This window comes from Sparus aurata, chromosome 7 (assembly GCF_900880675.1).
Source record: "Sparus aurata chromosome 7, fSpaAur1.1, whole genome shotgun sequence".
Classification (NCBI taxonomy): Eukaryota; Metazoa; Chordata; class Actinopteri; order Spariformes; family Sparidae; genus Sparus; species Sparus aurata.
The window spans coordinates 33,043,078-33,065,572 of NC_044193.1; the positions used below are offsets into that span (position 1 = coordinate 33,043,078).

Consider the following 22,495-nt stretch of genomic DNA (forward strand, 5'->3'; position numbering starts at 1 on the left):
CTGTAAGTGTTAAAAGCTGCAAACAGGAACAACATGTTAAACCTGATGTTGGAGTGTCTATATGAAAAGACATATACTGTCCTTCTTCACTCTGTGACAAGCAGTAATAAATTAGTCTGCAATGTAGAGCAATGTCTTGTGTGATGCATTTAGTTATACTCAAACTGGGTTATATTTGGAGAGCTGGTCATTAACATATTGGCATCAAAGGATCTGTAGCAGATGCTCACAGTGTAGACACAGTCAGCCATGTGAAGAATGGCTTCAATGTTTAATTTGACAGCATGATATTTTTCCCTTACTTGTAAAAAATCCAGCATGGATCCTGATTGATTTATCATGGGCAGATTTGTATCTATTTTTTTGCAGTGATAGAATATAGTGGCTTTCTGCAGAAAAAAGGTGTGAATACTCTAAATAAAAATGAAAATGAGGTTTGTTTGCAGCATGCAGGGTATTTGTTATAAGAGCCACAACCATTAGCTCCATATAGCAGAGGGACTAATTATTTCTACTCATGGAGGATTATAGCAAAAAGCACATAAATCATAAATTGCTTCTAAACTGAGAGGATGGTTGTAATTATCTGAATGAGACACCTTTAAAGCTCCCATCTGCCACTGTTGTGCCCATACATGGACACAGTCTTTACAGAGAGGTGAGTCCATGTAGCTACATGTGCTACACTACTACTACTTAACAGGCCAGTGAGTCATACAAATCAAAAGGGATATCTCTTGCATGTACTTTGCCCTTTTCTTTCTTCAGATTTCCTGAGAAGGAGAAAATATTTCATATCAGTAATTGCTTGACGCTTTCCAAGGAACTCATATATATAGACTAACATGATTGCGTCACAGGGCCATTAGCAATTCATGTCTTTCAGGAAGCAACATTGCACTGAACACAGAACAAAGAGAAGCTATTGAGTAGCTCCAGATGGTTTCTGACACTACTTTTTATATGAGAAGATAAAGACAACTGACACTGTTCTGGAGAAGACAACACATACTAAATTCATAACTATAAAAAAAACAAACAAACAGATACATCAAAACCTTGTAGACACCACAGTCAAGGCAAAGCCACTTCTCAAATTTTTTGGGTGAAAAAAAAAAACATTATGGTAATAACTGACTAAAAAAAACCTTATAATGCTCAGTCTGGAAGAGTGGGCAGTCCTATTAAAAATGAGAAATGTATTTACTTTTAGCTCTAAATGAATGAAGGTGAGTGGCAGATTAGTTTAACAGCGTGTATTTGTTTGCATGATGAAAAGAAATGTGAGAGACAACATTAAACACAAATTATTTGGAGAGCTATTAACTAGAATTATGAGGTGATTTTACTCACTCATCTTTAAAGTTTTGTCAACGTTTGTATGTCCTTTATGCCCTGTACAGTCATCAACACCTTAAGCAATGTGCTGTCCTTTTTTGACAGAGTTTTAGACATCTCTTTTCATACAGGAGCTTGTTTAAAATGCTTAAGGTTTGTGTACTAGTTGTCGACTGTTTTAATAACCCTGCCTACTGGCCACATTCACTCCACTTATTACAATCACAATATCACAATGAAATTGTTTGTTGTAACAATTATTTCGATTTTTATAAGAGAAGTTTGTGTTTTGCTTGATTGAACTGCTAACCATATGATCAGTGGACATCCTGCTCTGGTATTGAATACAGAACCGGCAAATCAGCCCAGTTTCTTCCCAGTGTAGAAAACATGATTTTAGAATTGTATCAGCTTGAATCATATTTCATTGTGTGTTTTTAGTGCCATTATGTTTAAACTCAGTTGTTGCTGTATTATTTTATCTATTCATCAGTTTCATACTTTGTCTACTTATGTCTTTGTCAAACACTTTGTAACTTGCATTTGAACAGTGCTGTATCCGTGCAGTTTTAATATCATATGCATACGTCTCCTTTCACCCAAAAAAGAAAACTCATTAACAAAACAATGCAAAAATCATAAAATGGCTCCATACGGCTTGCATGGCCAAAGTCTGTGGAAGCCCCGAGATCCTAAATTGATTGGAAAAGACACATTTCGGACTTACTGTTGAATTTTAAACAATTGGGTGGTTTTAACCACTATGCTCCTAATAGAAAGGAAATAATTACCAAAAACTTGAAATCTCTGACTCCTCCTAAACGGTAAACACTAAAATAGGCATTTTATTTTTTATTTTTCTTTAATGTGACTAGTGCAGTGCCCGTAAGAAAAGTGTACTCCTATAAAAAAGTGGGAGGTTAAGGAGCTTTTTCATGGATGGCCAAATGAGGCTGTGTTTGAAGGTGGGACGTCAGGGATATTTAGGTTTGTTGTGAAATCCGATATTCCAGGGTATAATTGGCTGTTTCTGACTATTTTAGGGTCCGGGCAGCTAAGCTTTAAAAAATTTAAAAATACCTACAAAATCAACAGTACATGCTACAGTTTTGAAACTTTCACCAAACTGTAGCCCCAATACTGCTGAAACTTTAGTCCACTTAAACTCATTACAAATTATGAAGTCAATCACTCAGTTTTTTTCAAAACCTGTAAAACTTCTAAAACCTATCTCCTCCCACAATTTTTGCTCAATTGTCACCAAACTTGCTAGAGAGCATCTTCAGACCGCCCTCCACAAAACTTGTTTCTCGGATTTTTTATTTATCAAAAATTATCCTACAGTGCATCAAAATGTTTGACCGTAAACAGTACTGTAAACATATACTATCAAATTCTTGCTAAATACATTTTCAATCTTCCTGAAAAAATTTTAGAATATTTTGGAGTCATGGTTGATGAAGTTTGGCAAATGTCAGAATTTTATCTCAAATACTGAATTTTTGAGAACATTTTGAATTCTGCTCTCATGGGAACAACTGGAGTCAATGTAAGACTGGCATTTCAGATTTTCTCTTATGAAGCAAAACACTTAGAGTTAAAAACAAATCGCCAACATTTCCATGCTGTCAAGATGCAATTTCTGTATTATCAGATTTTTGTTTAGGTAACAGAATTTCTGACATTTTGACCATTTTTGAAATCTTCCTTGACAACAGCTGCCTGGACAGTGAGTCCCTGAGTCGACAAATGCAGCTACACAGCTGGTCTCACTTCCAGCCAATTAGCTCAGCGAGTTAGGAGTTGGTTCTTGGTGTTAAGGGTTGTGTGTTTGAGACCCAGCAAGGGTGATGATGAGGATGATGACAGATCAAAATGTCAGATGTCCTCAACATGACACACAAAGCAATTGTCCTGATGGTGGCATCACAGCAAGCCTCTAAATTAAATAAAAACAAATAGCTTGGACAGGACCATGGGTGAAAGCTAACCAAATTTTGCATAAAGGTCCAGTCTCATGCCAGATTACTTCAGCTGTAAACCCAAGCCAATAGTCCTGATGGTGGCACTACAGCAAGCGTCTAAAGTTAAAACTTTGAAAATTCATAACAAATCAACCTGCTAGAACTTCACACTTTCATCAAACTGTAGCCCCAGTACTAAAGAAACTTTTGTACATTTAAACCTATTAAAAATTATGAAGTCCATCACTCTGTTTTTTTTTTTTTACTGTAAAACGTATGAAGACCTCCCACAATTTTTGCCTACAGTGCATGAAAATGGTTGACTGTGAACACTACTGTAAACATATAGCCTACCTGCAAATAAATAGATAGATAAATAAATCTTCAATGTTCATGAAAAAATTGAACATTTTTTAGAGTCATTGTAGATGATGTTTGACAAATATCAGAATTTTACCTAAAAAACGGAATTTTTGAGAACATTTTGAATTCTGCTCTCATGTGAATAATTGCAGTCAATGCAAGCAGCATTTTTAAACATTAGTTATTCACTTATAGAGCAAATTAATCATTTTTAAAAACAAATTACCAACATCTCCATGCTGCAATATGTGTATTTTCAGATTTTTGTCTTGATAACTGAATTTTTTACAGTGGTTTCAAATCTGCCTGCACAACAGTGAATGGCTTAATCAATTTGTCAAGCCACTGTTATAATGCCACTTGCCAATTAGCTCAGAGCAATAGATGACAGTCTTTGGTTTCAGAAGTTGTGAGTCCAAGCCTCAAGTTGTCCAAAGTGAACATTGTTGTCAACTGTCTTGTCTTCCTATTCTCCTGTTTGTTGCTCAGAATTGCCTAATTTTGCCAAAAAAAAAAAGCCCGGACCAGACCCATGGCTGCGCAGCAGCTATAATTTTGATTTTGCCTTTATATTTCATCTTAAAAGCTATTTACTTGGTGTCATTATTTTCAGCACAACCTCACATGTGTGACTGTACAGTTATTTTTTTTTATTTTGACATACTGTATTAACACAATGTACCTAAAATCACACACAAAAAACATGAAATCCGAGTAGAAAAAGTTAGATTTTTTACTGTGAAAACCACAAATATGTTTAACAAACCATTTTATTTTTATTTTATTTTTTTTACTTATAATGCAAATATAAATTGTTGTTTATCTAAATTTGTGCATACATTTAAACAATTTACAAAGTTATATGTAACTATTTACATTTAAATGCAGGCAATGTTCAGCTCTGCCTGAGCTCCTTCCAGCTGAATAAATAGCGGGACTGCCTGCTCCACATTCAGCTTCTCCTCATTATTCTGACTCATTAAACAAAAAAACGACTCCACTACTCACTAAACACACTACACCAAACACTACATAACACACTAACTACACACTCCAAACACGCTAAATGTCACAAATCTCTCAACTCTCACACACACCGACCGTCGTTGCATGTCAATCATCCACCTAGGTCCCTCCCACAACTTCCTGTTCCTCAACAACCAAACTTGCTGCTTGGACACTTTCGTGACAAAAGCCTGTTTTTACCGTTTCTTCCTGCACCAGACACAAAGCAAACGTGACGGCGATGTTCGCGAAAAAGCGTGGCGGACATTATTTACCCTAGGTCCGGTTTTGGACGTGCCGATGCTTCCGGTCCGTCGCTAGCCGCTAGCTAGCTACACACAAACATCCACAGATTCCGATTCCACTTTGTTGTCCGCGCGTCTCCGGATCTCCTCAGACCCGAACAGACTCGGTCCGGACTCGTTTAATCTCATTAATCCACAACAGTCAGTTTAGATGCACAGAACAGAACAGAACGGGACCGGACCGCCGGCAAAATCCCGGTCCAGCTCGCGCCGCTATTGGTATAAATCTGCTTGTTTCTTAAGGTGGGGGGTCGCGGTGGGCTCTGCAGTGATTGGCTCTGGTGCGCGCGTGGCCACGGTGTGCATTGATTGGCTCTGGTGCGCACGTGACTGTGGTTGCTCCGGTGGACAATGCTCGTGGAATTTGTAAAGCATTTATGAAATAATTTATTAACGGTATCATTACAGTCCAAACAAATGCGAAATAGCACACCCTTGAACCACGCAGCAGCCATGTTGAAACTCTCAGGTCAGTCTGATCCTGATCCGCAGAGATATTTGAGGAACACACACATACACACACACACACACACACACACACACACACAGACAGACAGACAGACAGAGGTTATTTGTATTTATAGATAGATAATAATTCTCAACTGCATCCTTCAGTTTTATGTATGCTTATGCTGTAGGGTGCATGTGTTTATTCTTGTAAAAAATCCTGGAGAAATAAATAAATCATGGAGATCTAATCTCCATGATGTATTTAAGAAAACAGAGGATTAACTCACACAACAGTAGTAATGCTCTTTTACGCTGTATGAGGACAACTAACTTTACTTTCACCCTTATGGCACACTTTGAATGAGGCCAGAGCTGAAAGTGCTTCACACCGTTTCATCAGAAGCTTGCATCTTGCCATTTGACACCTTCAGTGATGCAAACGCAGTGTAATCTTGTGAGACAGGTAAAACACCTTTCCCTGTTCTACAGCACATGTCGTAGTCTCCCCGCTGTGCAGGCTGACGGTTAAAGTGCTGCTGGAAACAGGACGCTCTCTGATCACAGCAACTGGAGCTAACTGAGGACGGTGTCATAGGTAACCATGACGACCAGGGAGGGGAGGGGATGGAGCATCCAGGAGGGGGGTGAGAGTGCACAGGATAAGGTTGGAAGTGAAAAGAGGTAGCGGATAGTGTCAAGTGTGATATAGCTCAGAACTGTGTACCCAAACACTTCTCGCTCCAGCAGCCAACTGTGAGTATTATGAACCTCTGTGCAGTGTTTTGAGACTCATGGATCTGTTAGTCAAACTCTACTTCCTCATATTTCATTGTCTGAGAGTACCTGGAGCAACACTCTCCACTAATGCAGCCCCTTTTCATCTGAAAATCCAGCATGATCTCAGGATACTCAGAATCAAATGATTTTTGTTTAGTTTTTCTTTTCCCAATGATGTGCCTAAATATTCCCCTCTAGCAATGATTTGCCAAGAGTACAACCCCACAAATGTACTTAACGGGAGCCTGGCCAATGTTGCGCATTCCATTATTCATTGTAAAATGCATTAAGATTATGACACACAAGAGTAACCAATGCTTTGCTTAAATGGGGAGTTCAGAATTTGGCAAAAAGGTCTCAGAGACGTGAGTTTTGCCCAGATTCAGGTTTTACCGGCCAAACACACTGGCTGCATGAGCAATGCTTGAGCATGGCCAAACGTTGGAACTGACCAGGTCAGATATTTTCTTCTATCCCTCCCTCCCTCTCTTTGTCCCTCCCTCTTTATCGCTCTTTCAGCAGGGTAAAGGAAAATCACATCATCATATGTATTGATAATTATGAAAGGCAAACTCCATGTAAACAGATAGAGCACGCAGGAGCCTTGCTGCAGCAGCAACACTGCCTGTGTGGACACAAAGAGCTCAACAACACAGACGCCACGCACTACACAAGCAGGCAGAGTGAACAAAGTGTTGGTCTCAGGCCCATGCGGCATTATACATCGGATTCTCACATCTAAATGAAGTATTGCTTACATGCACACGCTACACCTTACATTTCTGTCTATAAAGTGCAGAGCTGCTATTTAACCTCAGCCTACATCACAGGAAGCACTGCTTGATTTCATTTCATTTAGCTGGTCTCAAAGGACATAGTGACATTTCCTACCACTAGCACTGTCCTGACCTTTTCGTGGTTCAAGGGGGTCAGCTCACCTATAAAGGCGAAGGGAGAGAGAGGCCCCCCCCCCCCCCCCTCACCGAGGAAGTCCAGGATGGGGAGGAGTGATTATGTAAATGGGGGTTGATGGGGGAGACCCCAGTCCAATGTCATGTTGGTCAAGTTAATGAGGGAAGGTCTATGCTGTTGTTGAATAAAGCTCTGATAAACACACTGTATTCACAATTATTTAGGGTAATTTGATTGTAAAATAATATTTTGTAATTAATGTATACCACTGCAGAACAATTAAAAAGTGAAAAAAAAGGTAAGTATCCAATCTTGTAAATAAGACACTGTATATTCTAATATCGCACATGATATTTCCCTAACCAGAACAGAAGCACAGCATTGTCGCAACAAACAAAACCCAGCCTTAGGAAATATAAAGTTGCATCATATCACAGATAGCGTGCAGAAACCTACATTAGCAGCATTTATTGTGCACAAAACAGGGTAAATCAGGCCTTCACCTCATTTCTGCCCCAGGGACCTCTACCTGGTCATTCTGGCACTGCAGCGTGCCATTTCATTTTGAGCCACCACAAACAACCAACACTCTGATCCTTGATGAAATATAATAAAATGAAAAACTGGATTGAGAAGAAATTCGTAGAAATAAAAACTTTCTTCTGCATCAGAGATGGTAAATTCATCAGCTGGTTTGTTTTGTTTGTTCAGCATCTTGTTTCATTAGTTAATGACCATGCAGCCTCTGTGGTTTAGACTGTGATCTTTTGACTTTTTCCATGACTTCTGCAGAAGAGTAAAGTAGTTAGATATTGTTCTGATGGCATTATATAACTTTGTGGTGGTCACTTGTGTCCAAAACTTTAGGTTTGTTGGTGCAGAATCCAGTGAACGTTTTGTATTCTTGCCGACAGACTTCCCAATTAAGTCTACCTCCTGGTTGCCTGGGGAGAGCCAGTCCTCTCTGAGTAGCAGATCTCTGCCTGAATTCATTTTGGACCTTAGCTGAGAGTTCTCTAGGGCAGCAGAAGGGTAGAGGAATAGCGGGGGGATGAGGCGGGGCTTGATGTTAGCGCAGAGGACTGTCTGCTCGCTAATAAACTCCAGCGGCCCACCACCGTGCCACGGCCCCGGCAATTAAAGCTGTGACACAGTTTGTGAATAGAGCCCACCATGAATTCAGTCTCGTCAATTTGCAGTGATGTTTGGATCATTGCACACACCGCAGGTCACATATCACAAGTTGGCAATTAGGGAGTGGGGAAGGAAAAAGCTCTGCAATAACATAACAGACTTGGCAAGGGATTTTTGTTTTGTATCCAGGCTTATTAAGCTCATTACAGTATATTTTTAGTCAAATCATTCTGCTTCTGGCTGATCATTTTGCTAACTTTAGTTTTTCCGAGGACTTTTGTTTAAGGCATTCACTTAAAAAGAGGATAGTTGAGCTGCTATGCCGTAAGTCCTTGATTCTCATTTGATTTCATTTAAAACATCATAGTGAAAGGACACTGAGTATCTACAGTATAGTTGTAATATTCTTTTATCACACAAAATACTTTCTGAACTTACAAAACCTCCAGAAACTTGATACACAACACATCACCTCAACTGAACAACACTGGGTTTTTGCAGGTACAGTGACTGTGTGTGTCCAAAATGGCTTCATTGTTTATTCATTCAGTGTAACAGGCACACAAAAGTTTACCCATACTGAAAATTCTAAATTTCAGGTATTTTTGAATATCATCATTGTTCAATACTAAAAGGTATCATATTGAATATCAAATTGTCAGCTAACCTGGACTTGACCATATTCTGCTGTTCGTATGTAGAGGATATAAACTAGTGATGTTTGGTGTCATGGCTCCACACCCCATGGAGACAAACACAGCAGTGAGTGGGGAAAATAATATCAATATATTTTAAATTAGGCTAATGGTTAAGATGAATCCTCAATTCTGATTGGCTGCAGGGTGTTGATTAAGTCCTGATAAACTGACAACAATGGATATACTAAAGTAGTTCCAGAAAAACTGTTCACCATTCAACATTATTGCGCTCTAGCCTATATCTAAATGAGTGACATCAGCATCAACCTCCACCTACACATGGACGTTGGAAATAAATTAAATGAAAAAATCTGAATATCTTCTATATTTCCAACACTGGGTGTAGTCTTTCAGTATGTCAACTGACTTTGAATCTGGCTAGCATACCATCAGCTTTCTCGCTGATAGCTGAGCCGAAGGGCTCTGTGAGGTGTGTAGACTGGTTTATCTCCTGTTGCTAAGTCGTATCTAGAGTTTATCCTAATTAATGGAGCTGTGAATGCTTCCATCACATATAACCTTGTGCTACTGGAATGACTATGTATGCATAAATCAAACTCTGAGGTGCAGCCAAGGAAACAGTTTTTGCTTGTGAGAAACTTAAAATTTTGATCTCAAAATGTAAGTTCTTTGGCAAGTGACCATGGGACCCAACAGGGTATAATGGACTGCACTGTCTTCCATAGAACATTGGACAGTTCTGCCCTCTACATTGTCTAGGTATATCAGACAAGACAAGACAGAAGAGACACTATTTGTCATTCAGTTGAAAGCTATGCCAGTTCTCTTAACGGTTTGGGGTGTGGATGGTCGAACTTCATCAAACATCATACATGTTTAAAATAACCCAGATGATAATGACAGGCAGCAACTGGATATTAAGGTGAACATTCAACAGCCTCCTGATAGTCACCAACTAACCCCGCTTGGAACAGACCTGGTCCACCTCTGTAATTCAACTGTAATTCTCAAATGATCTTGCAAACAATAAACGGCTCAAAAATCATAAAGATTTACAATATCTGTTGTGCTATCCATCATGGGCATGGAAGGTTACCAGATTAAAGTTTGAAGTGTTGAGGATGTGTTAAGCAGTCTGACAGTCTGAGGAGAGAAGCTGCTCTGTAGTCTGGTGGTGCGCAGAAGGTTAACATGTCATAAGAATGCCATCCAAAAATGTAGGTACACTTTTAGATTTTTATCATTGATTTTTGAAAAGTTCCATTAGTAAATGAGGCCCATAATTACTTGTTATTTATGTGTTGTTCTAAAAATACTTTTTAGATGGGTCAAGAATATGGAAGGGCAGCGTGGGATGCTGTATGTAGTCCTGTAGACACCACTAATTTTTGATGAAAATTGGGGGCATAATGCACCTCTCCGTTGCACACATTGTCACATTTGGTGCCTCACAGAGGAGCATTATGGGTCGGAATGAGGTGACGTTTATGACACCGGTTGGCCAGCAGAGTGTTATTACATGTGCACTGTAAGCCTGTTGAAATGTGTTGTGATAGGGAAAGGAAAGTTGAACCCAATCCCCTCCCTGCTGTCACTGCTCTGCCACCGACTGCTTCACTGCCCCTCGAGCTTCACAGTTTGCAATGTGTTTCTCCTAAGAATTCTCTCTTTCCCTGAGTACAACACACAGAGCACAAACAGAGGCTCCCACAGTGACGGTATTTCTCTAATGACAGCAGTCTGATGGCAGTCTGGAGATGTTCGGTTCTCAGTGTGATTGCGGGGCTTTTATTTAGTACTTTTGGTCCCAGAGGAGAGCCACTTTATATGCACATAACTTAAAATCCATTGTTTGCACTCTACGTTTTGAGGCGACTAAAGCAAAATATTTGCTGCCATAACAAAACAAGAGAAATGAAACAAAAGGAAACAAAACACTTGTCCTGATAGCGAACCTTGTAGAGTGTGTGGACAGTCAGCGGCAGCCCCACAATGATAAAACTTTAGAGACATTTAATCTTTCTGAAGGTCCCCAAGTAGAGGAAGAAGGAGGGCACCTGGACAGCAGTAAGAGATGCATCACAAGACCAGATTACTGTATAGATTATAAAGGTCACGGTGAGGATACAGCCATTTACACACATGGACCTACTAATGCTCATTCAACCCATGTTGGGCCCTGGACCCTTTGGACCCATGTCTGTCTGTTATAGAGAATCCAGTCTACGGTGTGGTCCAAACACTTCCTACATTGGGCTCAGAAGGTTTTTGCATCATGTCTGCACTTCTGTCCATATGGGCACACTCCCCCTCTCTTTCCACCCTCTCTCTGGGGAGAAGCATTTAATTAATACTCTGTCAAAAGTTCATATTTTAGAGCCAATGCTTGTTGCCAGATCCATTTTATAATCAAGAGCATTAACCATCTCACATGTCCTTTTGTACAAATGCCCAGTGCCACTGTACATAGCAGTATTAGCAGTTTCTTTATGTTCTCAGTAGCTGACTGAATTAAACTCTCTCCAGTGTCTGTTACTGATTCACTTACAAAGACATTCCTATGAAACTCCACAGTGTTCTTGTTCTCATTACAAGGAATCTACTAATGTATGAATACATATAATCAGTGTTGTAAAAGGTACCAAAAAGTAATAATTGAAAAAAGAGATAATATTAACTTAGAACTAGTTAAAATATTGCTATTACAAGTATCTGATATCAAACGTACTTAAGTATCAGTGGTATAAATTAAAGTATACATGTATGTACAGTATATACTGTATACTATGGGTCCACCGATTATTGACTTTGGCTGATTATCAGATCCAATATTTTCTGATTATCGGAATCAGTTGGGCTTTTCTTTCTGATTGCTAATAAAATAAATTAATATAGAAATGCACTACTTTGGCACTGGTGCAGCGTGCAATCTGCAGAGTAACTAAAGTTATCAAATAAATGAAAAGGTACAATTTTTGTCTCCAATAGTTTACTTAAGCACAGTATTAAAGTACTTACAAAATCTACTTTGCAGCAAAACCTTTTTCCCACCACAAATAACTGTGTACTACACATACAACAGTAAGAAAGGGTGAACTATAATTATAATATGACATTTTAATCAATTAATAGTTTTTATAATACCAGGTTTATAGAAGCTGCTGCAGCCATTTAAAGGTCATGGTAAATGAATGGATTTATCAAGATGCCATTGATACAGGTCCACCGCTGCTGCTAGGGTCTGATATCACAACAGCTTTTAAAGTGAGACAGTGTAACTTATGGAGAAAATATCAATTTTTCATATGAAAAGTTTAGTTTGTAACAATAAATCAAACCCACACCCAGCTCAGTAACTGTGATGATTATGCTCTGTGGAAGTGTGACTATTTTAGATGATAATGGCACAATGTATTTAAAGATGGTTAAGTATTATTACCAAGCATTATAATGAGTGCCGATTAGGGGTTAACACAGTTATATGTCAGTTTCCTAATAGCAGTGCAGCCCTCTGCCTTAAAACTAAAGGAATGATTCTCCCCCTGCAGACTTCTGTTCCTGTCTTGTTTTTGTGTCAATGTAACTACAGAGCTTAGATTCCTAAAATACTCACATCTGCCAAAAACAAGTGTGAAACAAAGAAGAAGGGAAAAGGATACATGAACGAAATATATTGAGAAAAGAAAGAAAACCCCCGACATGACATGAACATGTCAGGTGCTGCACACTAAAATCCAGATCATTTCATGCTGCTGAGCAGACATCAGTAGAATTCTCTGTGTTACGTAAGAGTAGCATCAAAGAGTTGTAGAGGCAGATTTTGTGTCAGTGTAAAACCCACACGCAGAACCTACTTTTCCACTTCACTGGAATCTTAAAACTGAAAGAATGAAAAAAATAACAAAGTGCCTGAGCTGTAAGCACCTATTTGCCTGTTTAGCATTTTCTCTGCTGTCTGATGGATCACAGGGAGAGATAACGAGCCCTGGTCTGTTGGAGAACTCCTGTATCATCACAGCTAGCTCTGTAAAACTTTCTGCAGGGAGCGGAGGATAACTGAAGGCGCTTTTGGGGATGTTTTTCTCATGGTGGTTAGCTGTTTGCCTAAAATGCAGTCTGAATCAATCTGAGATGAACTCTGCTCTTCGCCCAAGACACACATACAGATTGCGCCTTCACAAACATCCCTGCAGCCATCCTTCCAGTCACAAACTGACAGGAAACACACAGCTTTCAAACCATGTGGCAGCTCCCTCCCATGTGACCTTCAGCTGTTACAAGTGGGTGCCATTTATTTCCAATCCATCACAATATTGCACAAAACAATCGTCTCCATCTGCCTCTGACAGAGTTTATTTCTCATTTAAGGACATTTAAATGCTTGAAAAGCTTGTCTTGGAGGCTGAGCAAGCTGTCTGTTAGTCTGCTGTTAGACGCACTGCAGCGTGCCACCTGTCAAGAATTTGCTGGTGTGTCAACAGAGCTGCCGCCGGCAGTCAGATCCCTGACTTTAGTGGAAGCTTGCACTGTCTTTCTATCCTACAGCCAGCATACACAGCCTCCATCTCTATTTACTAACTTCTCTCAGGATCACTGTGAAAGCTGGCTGTTGGAACAGACACTGCTGCCAAGAGAAACGTGCTACACCGAGCCAAGTCAAACCAAATTCAGTCAACAAAACACAACACAGGGAAGGAGAGGCGTAGATTAGTGTTTTCCCAATCATAGCGTATTAAGGGCTTCTTTAATGCAGCGTGAGCACACATTTTATTACAAAAGCAATTATTTCCAAGCCTAAAAATTCATTCTTTTAACAGATGGATAAGGAGCAGGTCATGATGGCTGCACTGAATGACCAGAAACATTTTCAACCTACTGCACTGTTCAGTAAGCTGATGAAGACGCTTCAAAGTGTTTTCTGCTGCTGTGAGGACCAAAACAAAAGGCACAGAGGGTGAAAGACACTGCGACAGAGACAATGATTTCCATGAGATCAGCAGCAGTACTCTCTCTCCCTCCTCAATTTTCAGTTTGAATCTTATCTCCCAGAGGCGGGGCTTCCATGGTGGCACGGGGGGCACCCGCCCCCCCTGTAATCAGATTGGCCATCCCGTGTGCCCCCCCAATGGTCATTGACTCGGGGTAATAATCAATCATTGCACTAAGGCCCCGTCCAGACGACAACGCTCTTTAGCGAAAACGCACATGTATTGCATCGTTTTGGCTGACCGTCCATACGGATCCTGAAAACGCTTTTTTGAAAACGGGTCTCAGGGTGGAGAAATCCGAAAACGCAGCCCTCCCGTTTTAATGTGGACGGCGAATCCGCATACTTTCCAAAACGATGACGCCATTGCCCCACCCCGCGACGTCTCATAACAACAACAACAACAATGGTGGACTACATGCTCGTGTTCGTGCCGCAGAAGATATTGAGCCTTTCTTGCAACTTACTCGCCTTGTAGTTGAGTGTGAGTTGCAGCAGCAGTTCGACCTCATTAACGGTCCACACAAATGATTCTGGTTTCCTTGCAGTAGCCATTTTCATCTTCTTCTTTTTGTGTTCGGTTTCTCCGTCTACTGTCTGTTTACAGTGCGCAAGCTTAACGCGCATGCTCCGTGTCTTCTTCTCCGTTTTTGGTGAATGTCAAGCGCCACCTATAGGCTGGAATATGAACTACAGCGTTTTCGGTCGTTTTCAGTGGATCCGTGTGGACGCAAATATTCTTAAAACGATGACGAGGAAGACGGAGAAAAAAAAGATTTTGTGACATGAATTAACAGTCAACAACAGAGTATCATATCAATGTTGCCACTGTGATGTTGGTACAGTACAAATAACATGTTGCTTTTCATGTGTTTGTGGACACCTTTTGAATGTAGACTACAGTATGAAACGGAGGCAGGGAGATATCTCCAATTACTTCACAAAGAAGAAAATTAGCAGGCAGAGTGCAGATGACCAGCAGGAGTGTGAGAGTAGTCAGGCTGAATGCAGCCATGCAGCTAACACAGGCCAACATCTCCAGGGCCAGACCAGCCCTCATGGACCTCCAGGTGAAAATGCAGGTAGTAGGGAAATGCTTTAAAACGTGTAATGTGGTGTTCTGCACGGTTTTACAGTTATTCAGTGAATTAAGCAATTTAAATAACTTCTTTTAATCACATTACTAAACTGGCACTATGCACTAAAAATTGTGTATTTAAATATTTGCAATTCATGCTATTTATTATTAACAATCATGTATGTTCTGTTAAAAATAGAATTATGGAAGTGTTGACTGTGTCAATCAATACTTTCAGATGCACAAAAGGAGAGGACTGCCCCTGGTGATGATGATGCTGAGTCAGATGACAGCTCCAGCAGCTCCAGCACCAACAGGAACCTCCCAGTTCATCCTACTTTTGCCACACCGAAAGGTCCCCATGGTTATTAAAAATGCTATCACCAGCAACATGTGAATTACTGTTTTGTATTACTTGCCTGCTGAAATGTAGTTGTCCCTCAATATATTTAAAAGGATAAAGCTTGACAATCTAAATGTTACTTTGGTGTTGTCATTGCTTAATGAACCAACTCAACGTTTAAAAAGTTAAATAAAATGTTAAACCCTTAAAACGAACTTAATTCTTCTTCCTGATTTAAAAAAATCCAGAATCTACAGGCATGCAAATATTTTTCAGACATTGGCTGTGGGAATCACTGGGATCACTGAAGTGAACTCACATGTTTACTGTACAAAGCTGTTCTGCTGTTACTGTTCTAAATGTCATTGTGATGATTGTGCTTAGTCTTATTAAAACTGATAACTACACTGAACACTGAGTTTAATTAAAGGATATTGTTGTTACATTGTAAGAATTTAAATGATGCTTAAAACTGATTACTATACAGAACACTGCTATGTTCACTGTACAGAGCTAGAAGCACTAACTTCTTGCTAACTCTGTACAGCAAACATGCTGGTGTTCTGTGTGTTACCACTTGGTAAGAGTACACCCAGCAGATTTAATGTGGCCAAGAAAAGCAAGATGAAAACAAACAGTGTGTAACTGTTCAATATAAATTGAAGGGATCGCCCATATTGAAGTGGGCAACTTTTATTTTTGTTAAGTTTGGGCGGCCCCCCCAGATTAATTGTTTTTACCCTCTGTGCCCCCCACCAGAAAATTCTCTGGACCCTCCCCTGTTTTGAACATTTAAAAGTGGGCGTTCAGCAACAGGATAGCCGATCTGTCAGGAGGAGAGACAAAGCATATGCTCCATGTTCATGTAGTTGCTGAAGCATTCCACTGTAAAATGCGTTGTGCATACTGTGGAGCTGTCAGTGAAGCCGTTGACTTAATTTAAATCAGATCCAATTAATTTTATTTATATAGCCCAAAATCACAAACACATCGCCTCAGCAGGCTTTACAATCTGTACAGTGAACGACATCGATTGGAGTCCCACTCCCAGGACAGACATGCCATAGATGTTGCATGTACAGAACAGAACAACAAAATCACAATTTACAATTTGCATTGACAGAATATCTGATAAGAAATATAATATATGTATTGTGTGTGGATCCAAGAGGACAACTGGGCAGGCCGAGGCATCGCCAAGTGGTGCCGAGCCTGTTAGTCTATAGTCTGTTCAATCTCTAATCTTGTATTGCATTCAACCCATTCAAGGCTCTTGATGTAAAAGCATCCCCATCAGATAGGAATTGTTTTGTCCAGGCCAACATACTTCTGTATCTCTTGCCGGATGGCACCAAGGCAAACCGGGTTTTTTTGTTACACAAACTGAAAGCACGCAAACTTGTACCATCTTATAACACTCCAACAAACACATCACAAAATGCAATTATTTTACTGTTTCCTTAAAATAAGACATTAATGATAAGGCTGTGTCATGGTCTACCACCAGAACAGCTGAGGAAGAGAACTGATTTCCAGACAATGCTGTTAGTAAAGACGGAAATGACAGCATTTTTCTCAAGCTTCATGAAATCTTGTTCACCGAGTTACGACTGATGTATCATTCCATCGCTGCATGGAGCCAGTGTGGCTGTTCTTTAGGGTTCAGCTTGGATAGTGTCGCCAGCTATGATGTAATATGCGGTAGTGGAACTGCATATGTTGCATGTTTGATTCCCAAGCAGAAAGTCTTTCTCAGACATATATATATTTTCTTATTTTAACAGGATGCTTGCTCTTCACATCTGTCGTTAATGCTGCTGTCACTGGGGAATGTGACAAGCAGGCTGCTGTGTGTTTGTGCATTTCACAAATTCTGTTTGAAAGTTGAGTTCACTGCTCTTTCCCAACCCACAGAGGTGTCGTACATCACTGCCATGACAACACATGCTACCACTTCCTGACCCCGCCTCTGATGGTCCACGTCTTTAATGCTGCAATTGTTCTATATCCTCGCAGTATTTGGAAATTCCACCTCCACAGCTTTATTCTTCCATGTTTTCTAAAAAACATCTAATCATTTCTACGTTAATGCATAAATGTCTTCATTTACTCATTTATTCTCTCTCTTTAGTGTCATCTAATATCAAAGCTCTCTCACACCAACATCATATCAAATCAAGCTTCTCAGTGATGCCAGACATTACCAGTCATTCACAGCTGTGCTCTTCTTCCCCTCCACCTCCATGCTTTCAAACAAACGTCAAGTAGCCTGGTCCAAAACTCCATCAGTTTGTTCTTATCTTCAAGTCATTGCTCTTTAATTGGTAGAGTGTTTTATTTTGGAAATACATTTGGGCCACTCTTAAATTTCTGATGGTTCACCCCAAGTGCCACTATAGTACTAAGTGTGACTGTCTATCTGCCTAGTGAGATGTGCAACCATAGTTCAGAACAACTGTTGACAAGTTTTATTAAATGTGCTTTGTTAGACAACATCCAACCCCAGTCTGTTCACCTTGCCATAGCACCAGAATACACCTAACTCTGTGAGACTCCAACTCATCCTACATACTGCCATCTATAAAAAAAAATACAAAAAATAACAATAATAATTCTCCTAAAATTCTCATGTTTTGAATGCACTTACTGTACAGATATGTCAGATATATAAATCAAATGTAATGTAAAAAAAAATTAAACAAGGGTGTGAGATACTGACAGCCTGTCATATTGGTAATTAAGATATATGGTAAATGAATGCCATTCCAACAGGTCTGTGCATGCCAATATACAGTATCTCACAAAAGTGAGTACACCCCTCACATTTCTGCAAATATTTTATTATATCTTTTCATGGGACAACACTGAAGAAATTACACTTTGATACAATGTAAAGTACTCAGTGTACAGCTTGTATAACAGTGTATTTTGCAGTCCCCTCAAAGTAACTCAACATACAGCCATTCTGAACTCTCCTCCATGTTACATTGCATTCGGAAATCGATACTTCTGGCTGGCAGGACGGCGGTGAGCGGAACAAGCAACTGCTAACGTGAGTTGTTCAAAAACTTTTTTAGTAAACTGTGTGTACACAAACAATGTTCATGTGTAGAGACCCTGGTGATACTACGAGCAAAGTTTCATGTTGTGTCGATCCTTCTTAGTGTTTTAAAAATAGAAATTTTGATGTCATCGTAAAAGTACCCGTAGCACTCCCAGTGAAAATGAGTTCGACCTGAAAACGAAAATATGGTCAATCTTGAAAGTGCCCTTATGCTTTTACACGAAGGTTTAACTTGGGTAAATTCACAAAAAGAGCCTAGGTTGCATTTTGGGCGAGAGTTTCGCTTTAAGTTCCCCTTACATGAATCACTGATTAAAATGCTAATGCAACAAAGACAAAATACAAAAATACTTTGCACAAAATACATATCTAGATTCTATAACCTCTTAGCGGAGTACTCAACAGAATCAGCATCAGATAAATTAAATGCTTGGAGAACAGACACACAAGAAGATATTAGTGAAGAAGATTGGGGAAGAGCATGTTTAAAAGCACAAAAGAATTCAATTAACACGAGATTCAAATTGATTCAGTATAAGTGGTTAATGAGGGTTTATATAACCCCTGCAAAACTTCACCATATCTCCCCTAACATCCCTTATGTTTGTGTTAAATGTCTGACTGAAAAGGGAAACTTCATTCACTGCCTATGGGAATGCTCTAAGATTTTGGTATTCTGGGAAAATGTAGTTAAATGTTTATCACGGATGGTTAAGTGTAACATTCCTTTGACGTCAACAATCTGTATACTTGGAATATACCCCAAGGACTCCATCAGAACAACGAAGCACTCGAAAATGATTGACTTTGGACTTCTCCATGCAAGGAGAGTGATTGCACTATATTGGAAAAATGTAGAACCACCATCACTGGCAATATGGAAGAAGGAGTTGATGACTTGTCTTGGAGTGGAGAGATTGACATACATTGTTAAAGGTAAACAGGAGGAGTTTGCTTGTATTTGGGAATCATTTATGTCATTCCTGACCAGTGAAACACACAACACTGACTGAATAACAGGTTATGAAATGATCCTGCCTTTTATTTTATTTTATTTTATTTTATTATAATTATTTTGCTCCATCTTATTCTCATTTATTTATTGTACTCCATTAGTTTGATGTCTGTTGTCACTGTCCATTTTATTTATTCTTTTTCTTTGTCTGTGTGAATGAGTGGCTATTCAAGGTGGATATAAATGAAAAAGTTTGTACATTCGACATAGAGTTTGATATGCACTTGAAACTTCAATAAAAAATATTGTTTAAAAAAATAAATACTTTGCACATCTATTTCATGAGAGATGACTCGACCAAAAGTTGCAAGCAAACACTCCACACTGTCTAACTTAGATCAGTTTGGATTTGACCTTTTCAGGAGGCGGCAGGGGCGGTTCTAGGGGGGGGGGCCAACAGGGGCCAGTGCCCCCGTAAGTCTGGACCCCCCTGTGGCCCCCCTGACAGGGAGTCTGCATTAATAATACAATGACAGATTTCTTGCAATGATTTTGTTCTGAAGGGAAAGGCAGAAATAAAGTGTCTCAGCAGTTTACTACCCAATCAAAATTGCTGACATTGTAAACACTGCTTTGTCTGAATGAGGGATTTATCCTTTTTTCCGGGTTGTATGTGCCCCCTAACAAAAAAGCCGGCCCCAACCTGCCCCCCCTATTAAAACTGGTCTAGAACCGCCACTGGGAGGCGGGTCTTTAAGACAATGGATCGGAATCAGAGCATCTCGGACAGAGGTGAATACAATGCTGTATGAGAAAACTGATGTGTTGTTGCGACATCAGATGAACATGTAAACATTTTCTAGTCTAAACCCAAAGCCCAGAGTATCAAATGTCTCCTTTTAGAGGGGTAAGAGATGAGATTAATGCCAAAATTCCAACAAGAGATAATAAAAACTATTGGAAAACCATTAGAAGCATCACAAATCAAAGTGGTTTACACCACTAAAATAACAATCAGGTCTGATACATAAGACCCCAGTTTGCTGCAGAGATTCATTTAGCACTGAACACAGCTTGTTGTACACAAACTGTTAAATGAATGTCTTTGTCTGTATAGCAGTAAAATTTGCCGGTTATTTGAATATTATAAAGCTTTTACTATGAAGCAGCATAATCAGTGGGTTTTCACCAGCACTTAACACAACTCCTGAGGCAGCTGAGAGCGAACATGACGAAACTATAAAATGCAGCAGACTTCTTCACGCAGAAACAGGGACGCGGGAGGGAAACCAAAGACATTCAGTTGGAAGCTACAAAATGACAGGGAGCTGAACACAGAGAACATGTCTGTCTTTCTGGGCTCTTGCACAGAAATGAGTTGAGTCTCACAACACGTGCCTGTTTGAAGGTGAGAAGGGGGATATGTGTGAGATGTCACTGCAGCCCGCTTGGAGGCTGGGCGGGTACACTTCAGGCCTGCTCTAAAGATGGTCCATTCCCTCTCGACTCGGCACAACTCGGTGCACTCACAGAACTACTGGAAATGCAAATTAGCACAGCATGACCGACTCGCAGAGAGGAAAAATAAATCAAAATAGATTGTGTAAAAGACAACTTTAATTTTTTGCTCCTTGCACCTTGTAAATGTGGGTTTTGATAAGATGCTGCCGATGTGTTAAGGTGTTTGAAGGGATGTAGGTACTGTAATGAGTTCTTCCCTGTTATTCATTATTCATATTTATTTCTAGTATTTCATTTGTATTTGGATCTTGGGAATGACAAAAATGATTAAGAATGACTGCTCAAATGTGACTCGTCTCTGATTCAAATATAAATTGACATCCATGGAGGGCAAGCACAACATTCTTGAGCAACCGGCAAAAAAAAAAAAAAACCCTCACACACCAAAACCAATGAGCAGATTGAGAACCTCCTCCTCAACCCCAAGCTACAATAAACAAGGGTGGAAAGAGATATGACAGACATGATGACCTGCACAAGGGCTGATAAGACCGAAGGCAGACACTTTTAAATAAACAGGTATTTTAAGTAGGTTTCATTCTTGTTTATAAAACATAATACTTAAAGTACTACGAATAGACAATCATGGTGTATTGTCTAACTAATGGCTGGTAAAACCAGTGCATATGAATGTCTTCAATTTTGCCCATTTTCTGCCAACAAATCTGTTTTGTCAGATTTATACAATTTAAGTAAAAAGCAAAACACTTACATTCTCAAATGTTGATATTAATATGAACATTGATGAAGGAATATGTACATGCAGCTAATAAAATGTCTAATCAGAATCAGCTCTGGTTCAATTCCACCAGACAGCCAGTTTTATCCAGTCAAAATCTATGTTAATCATACACCACATCCATTCTATCACAGGTGGAGAACACTGATAATCCAAGTGAATTAATGAAGCACACAATATCAGCAAACCAATAAAACCATAACCACAATAAAACCCTTCTAATGAAACCATTCCAAATGAAATAAAAAATGATATAGTACAGTCTGAAAAGGAATAAAGAAAACCAGCAGCAGAAAAAAGAGGATAGTAGTGAGAGGGGAGTTAATGTGTTACTCACTGAATCTCTGAGGCTCCAGCTCCATGCTGCTCGCTGCCGAGTCGCTAAAGCAACTGACACCAAAGAGACCGAGTGCAGGGAGTACTGCACTGCCAGGCTCTCTCTACCTCCTGCTTTCTCTCTCCTGTCTGTCTCCTCTGTCTGTGTGGATGTCTCTCTGCCGTGATGCTGCTAACCTAATTTTCCTCTTTTTCTGCCCTTTCTCATTTTCCATCTCTCCGTACAATAAGTCTTCTTCACCTCACCTCACCTCCCCTAACCTAACTCTGCCTCTGCTCTGCCTGTATGTCTGTCTCTTTGTCCCTCTCTGTCTTTCTCTCACTCTCTGTCTCTCTCTCTCTCTCTCTCCCTATCTCTCTCTCTCTCTCTCTCTCTTTCTCTCTCTCTATCTTTGCCTGTCTGTCTCTCTCTCTCTTTCTCTATGTGTCTCTCTTTGTCTCCCTATCTCTCTCTTTCTCTCTATATATCTCTGTCTGTCTGTCTCTCTCTCACTATCTCTCTCTCTTTCTCTCTCTCTCTATGTTTTTCAATGGGGCTTTAATCTCTCTCTCTCTCTTTCTCTCT

At 39.8% G+C, this 22,495-nt stretch overlaps 1 protein-coding gene across 1 annotated transcript in view; it reads right to left on the minus strand.

Annotated features, from left to right (window-relative positions):
- plch2a (phospholipase C, eta 2a) overlaps window positions 1-22,274 on the minus strand; it is a 203,539-nt gene extending 181,265 nt beyond the window's left edge. The window contains exon 1 of the mRNA XM_030422800.1: window positions 21,932-22,274. Coding sequence (XP_030278660.1) covers window positions 21,932-21,956 — 25 coding nt within the window. The 5' untranslated portion in view covers window positions 21,957-22,274. The remainder of the gene's footprint in view (window positions 1-21,931) is intronic.
- Window positions 22,275-22,495: the final 221 nt, after the last annotated feature.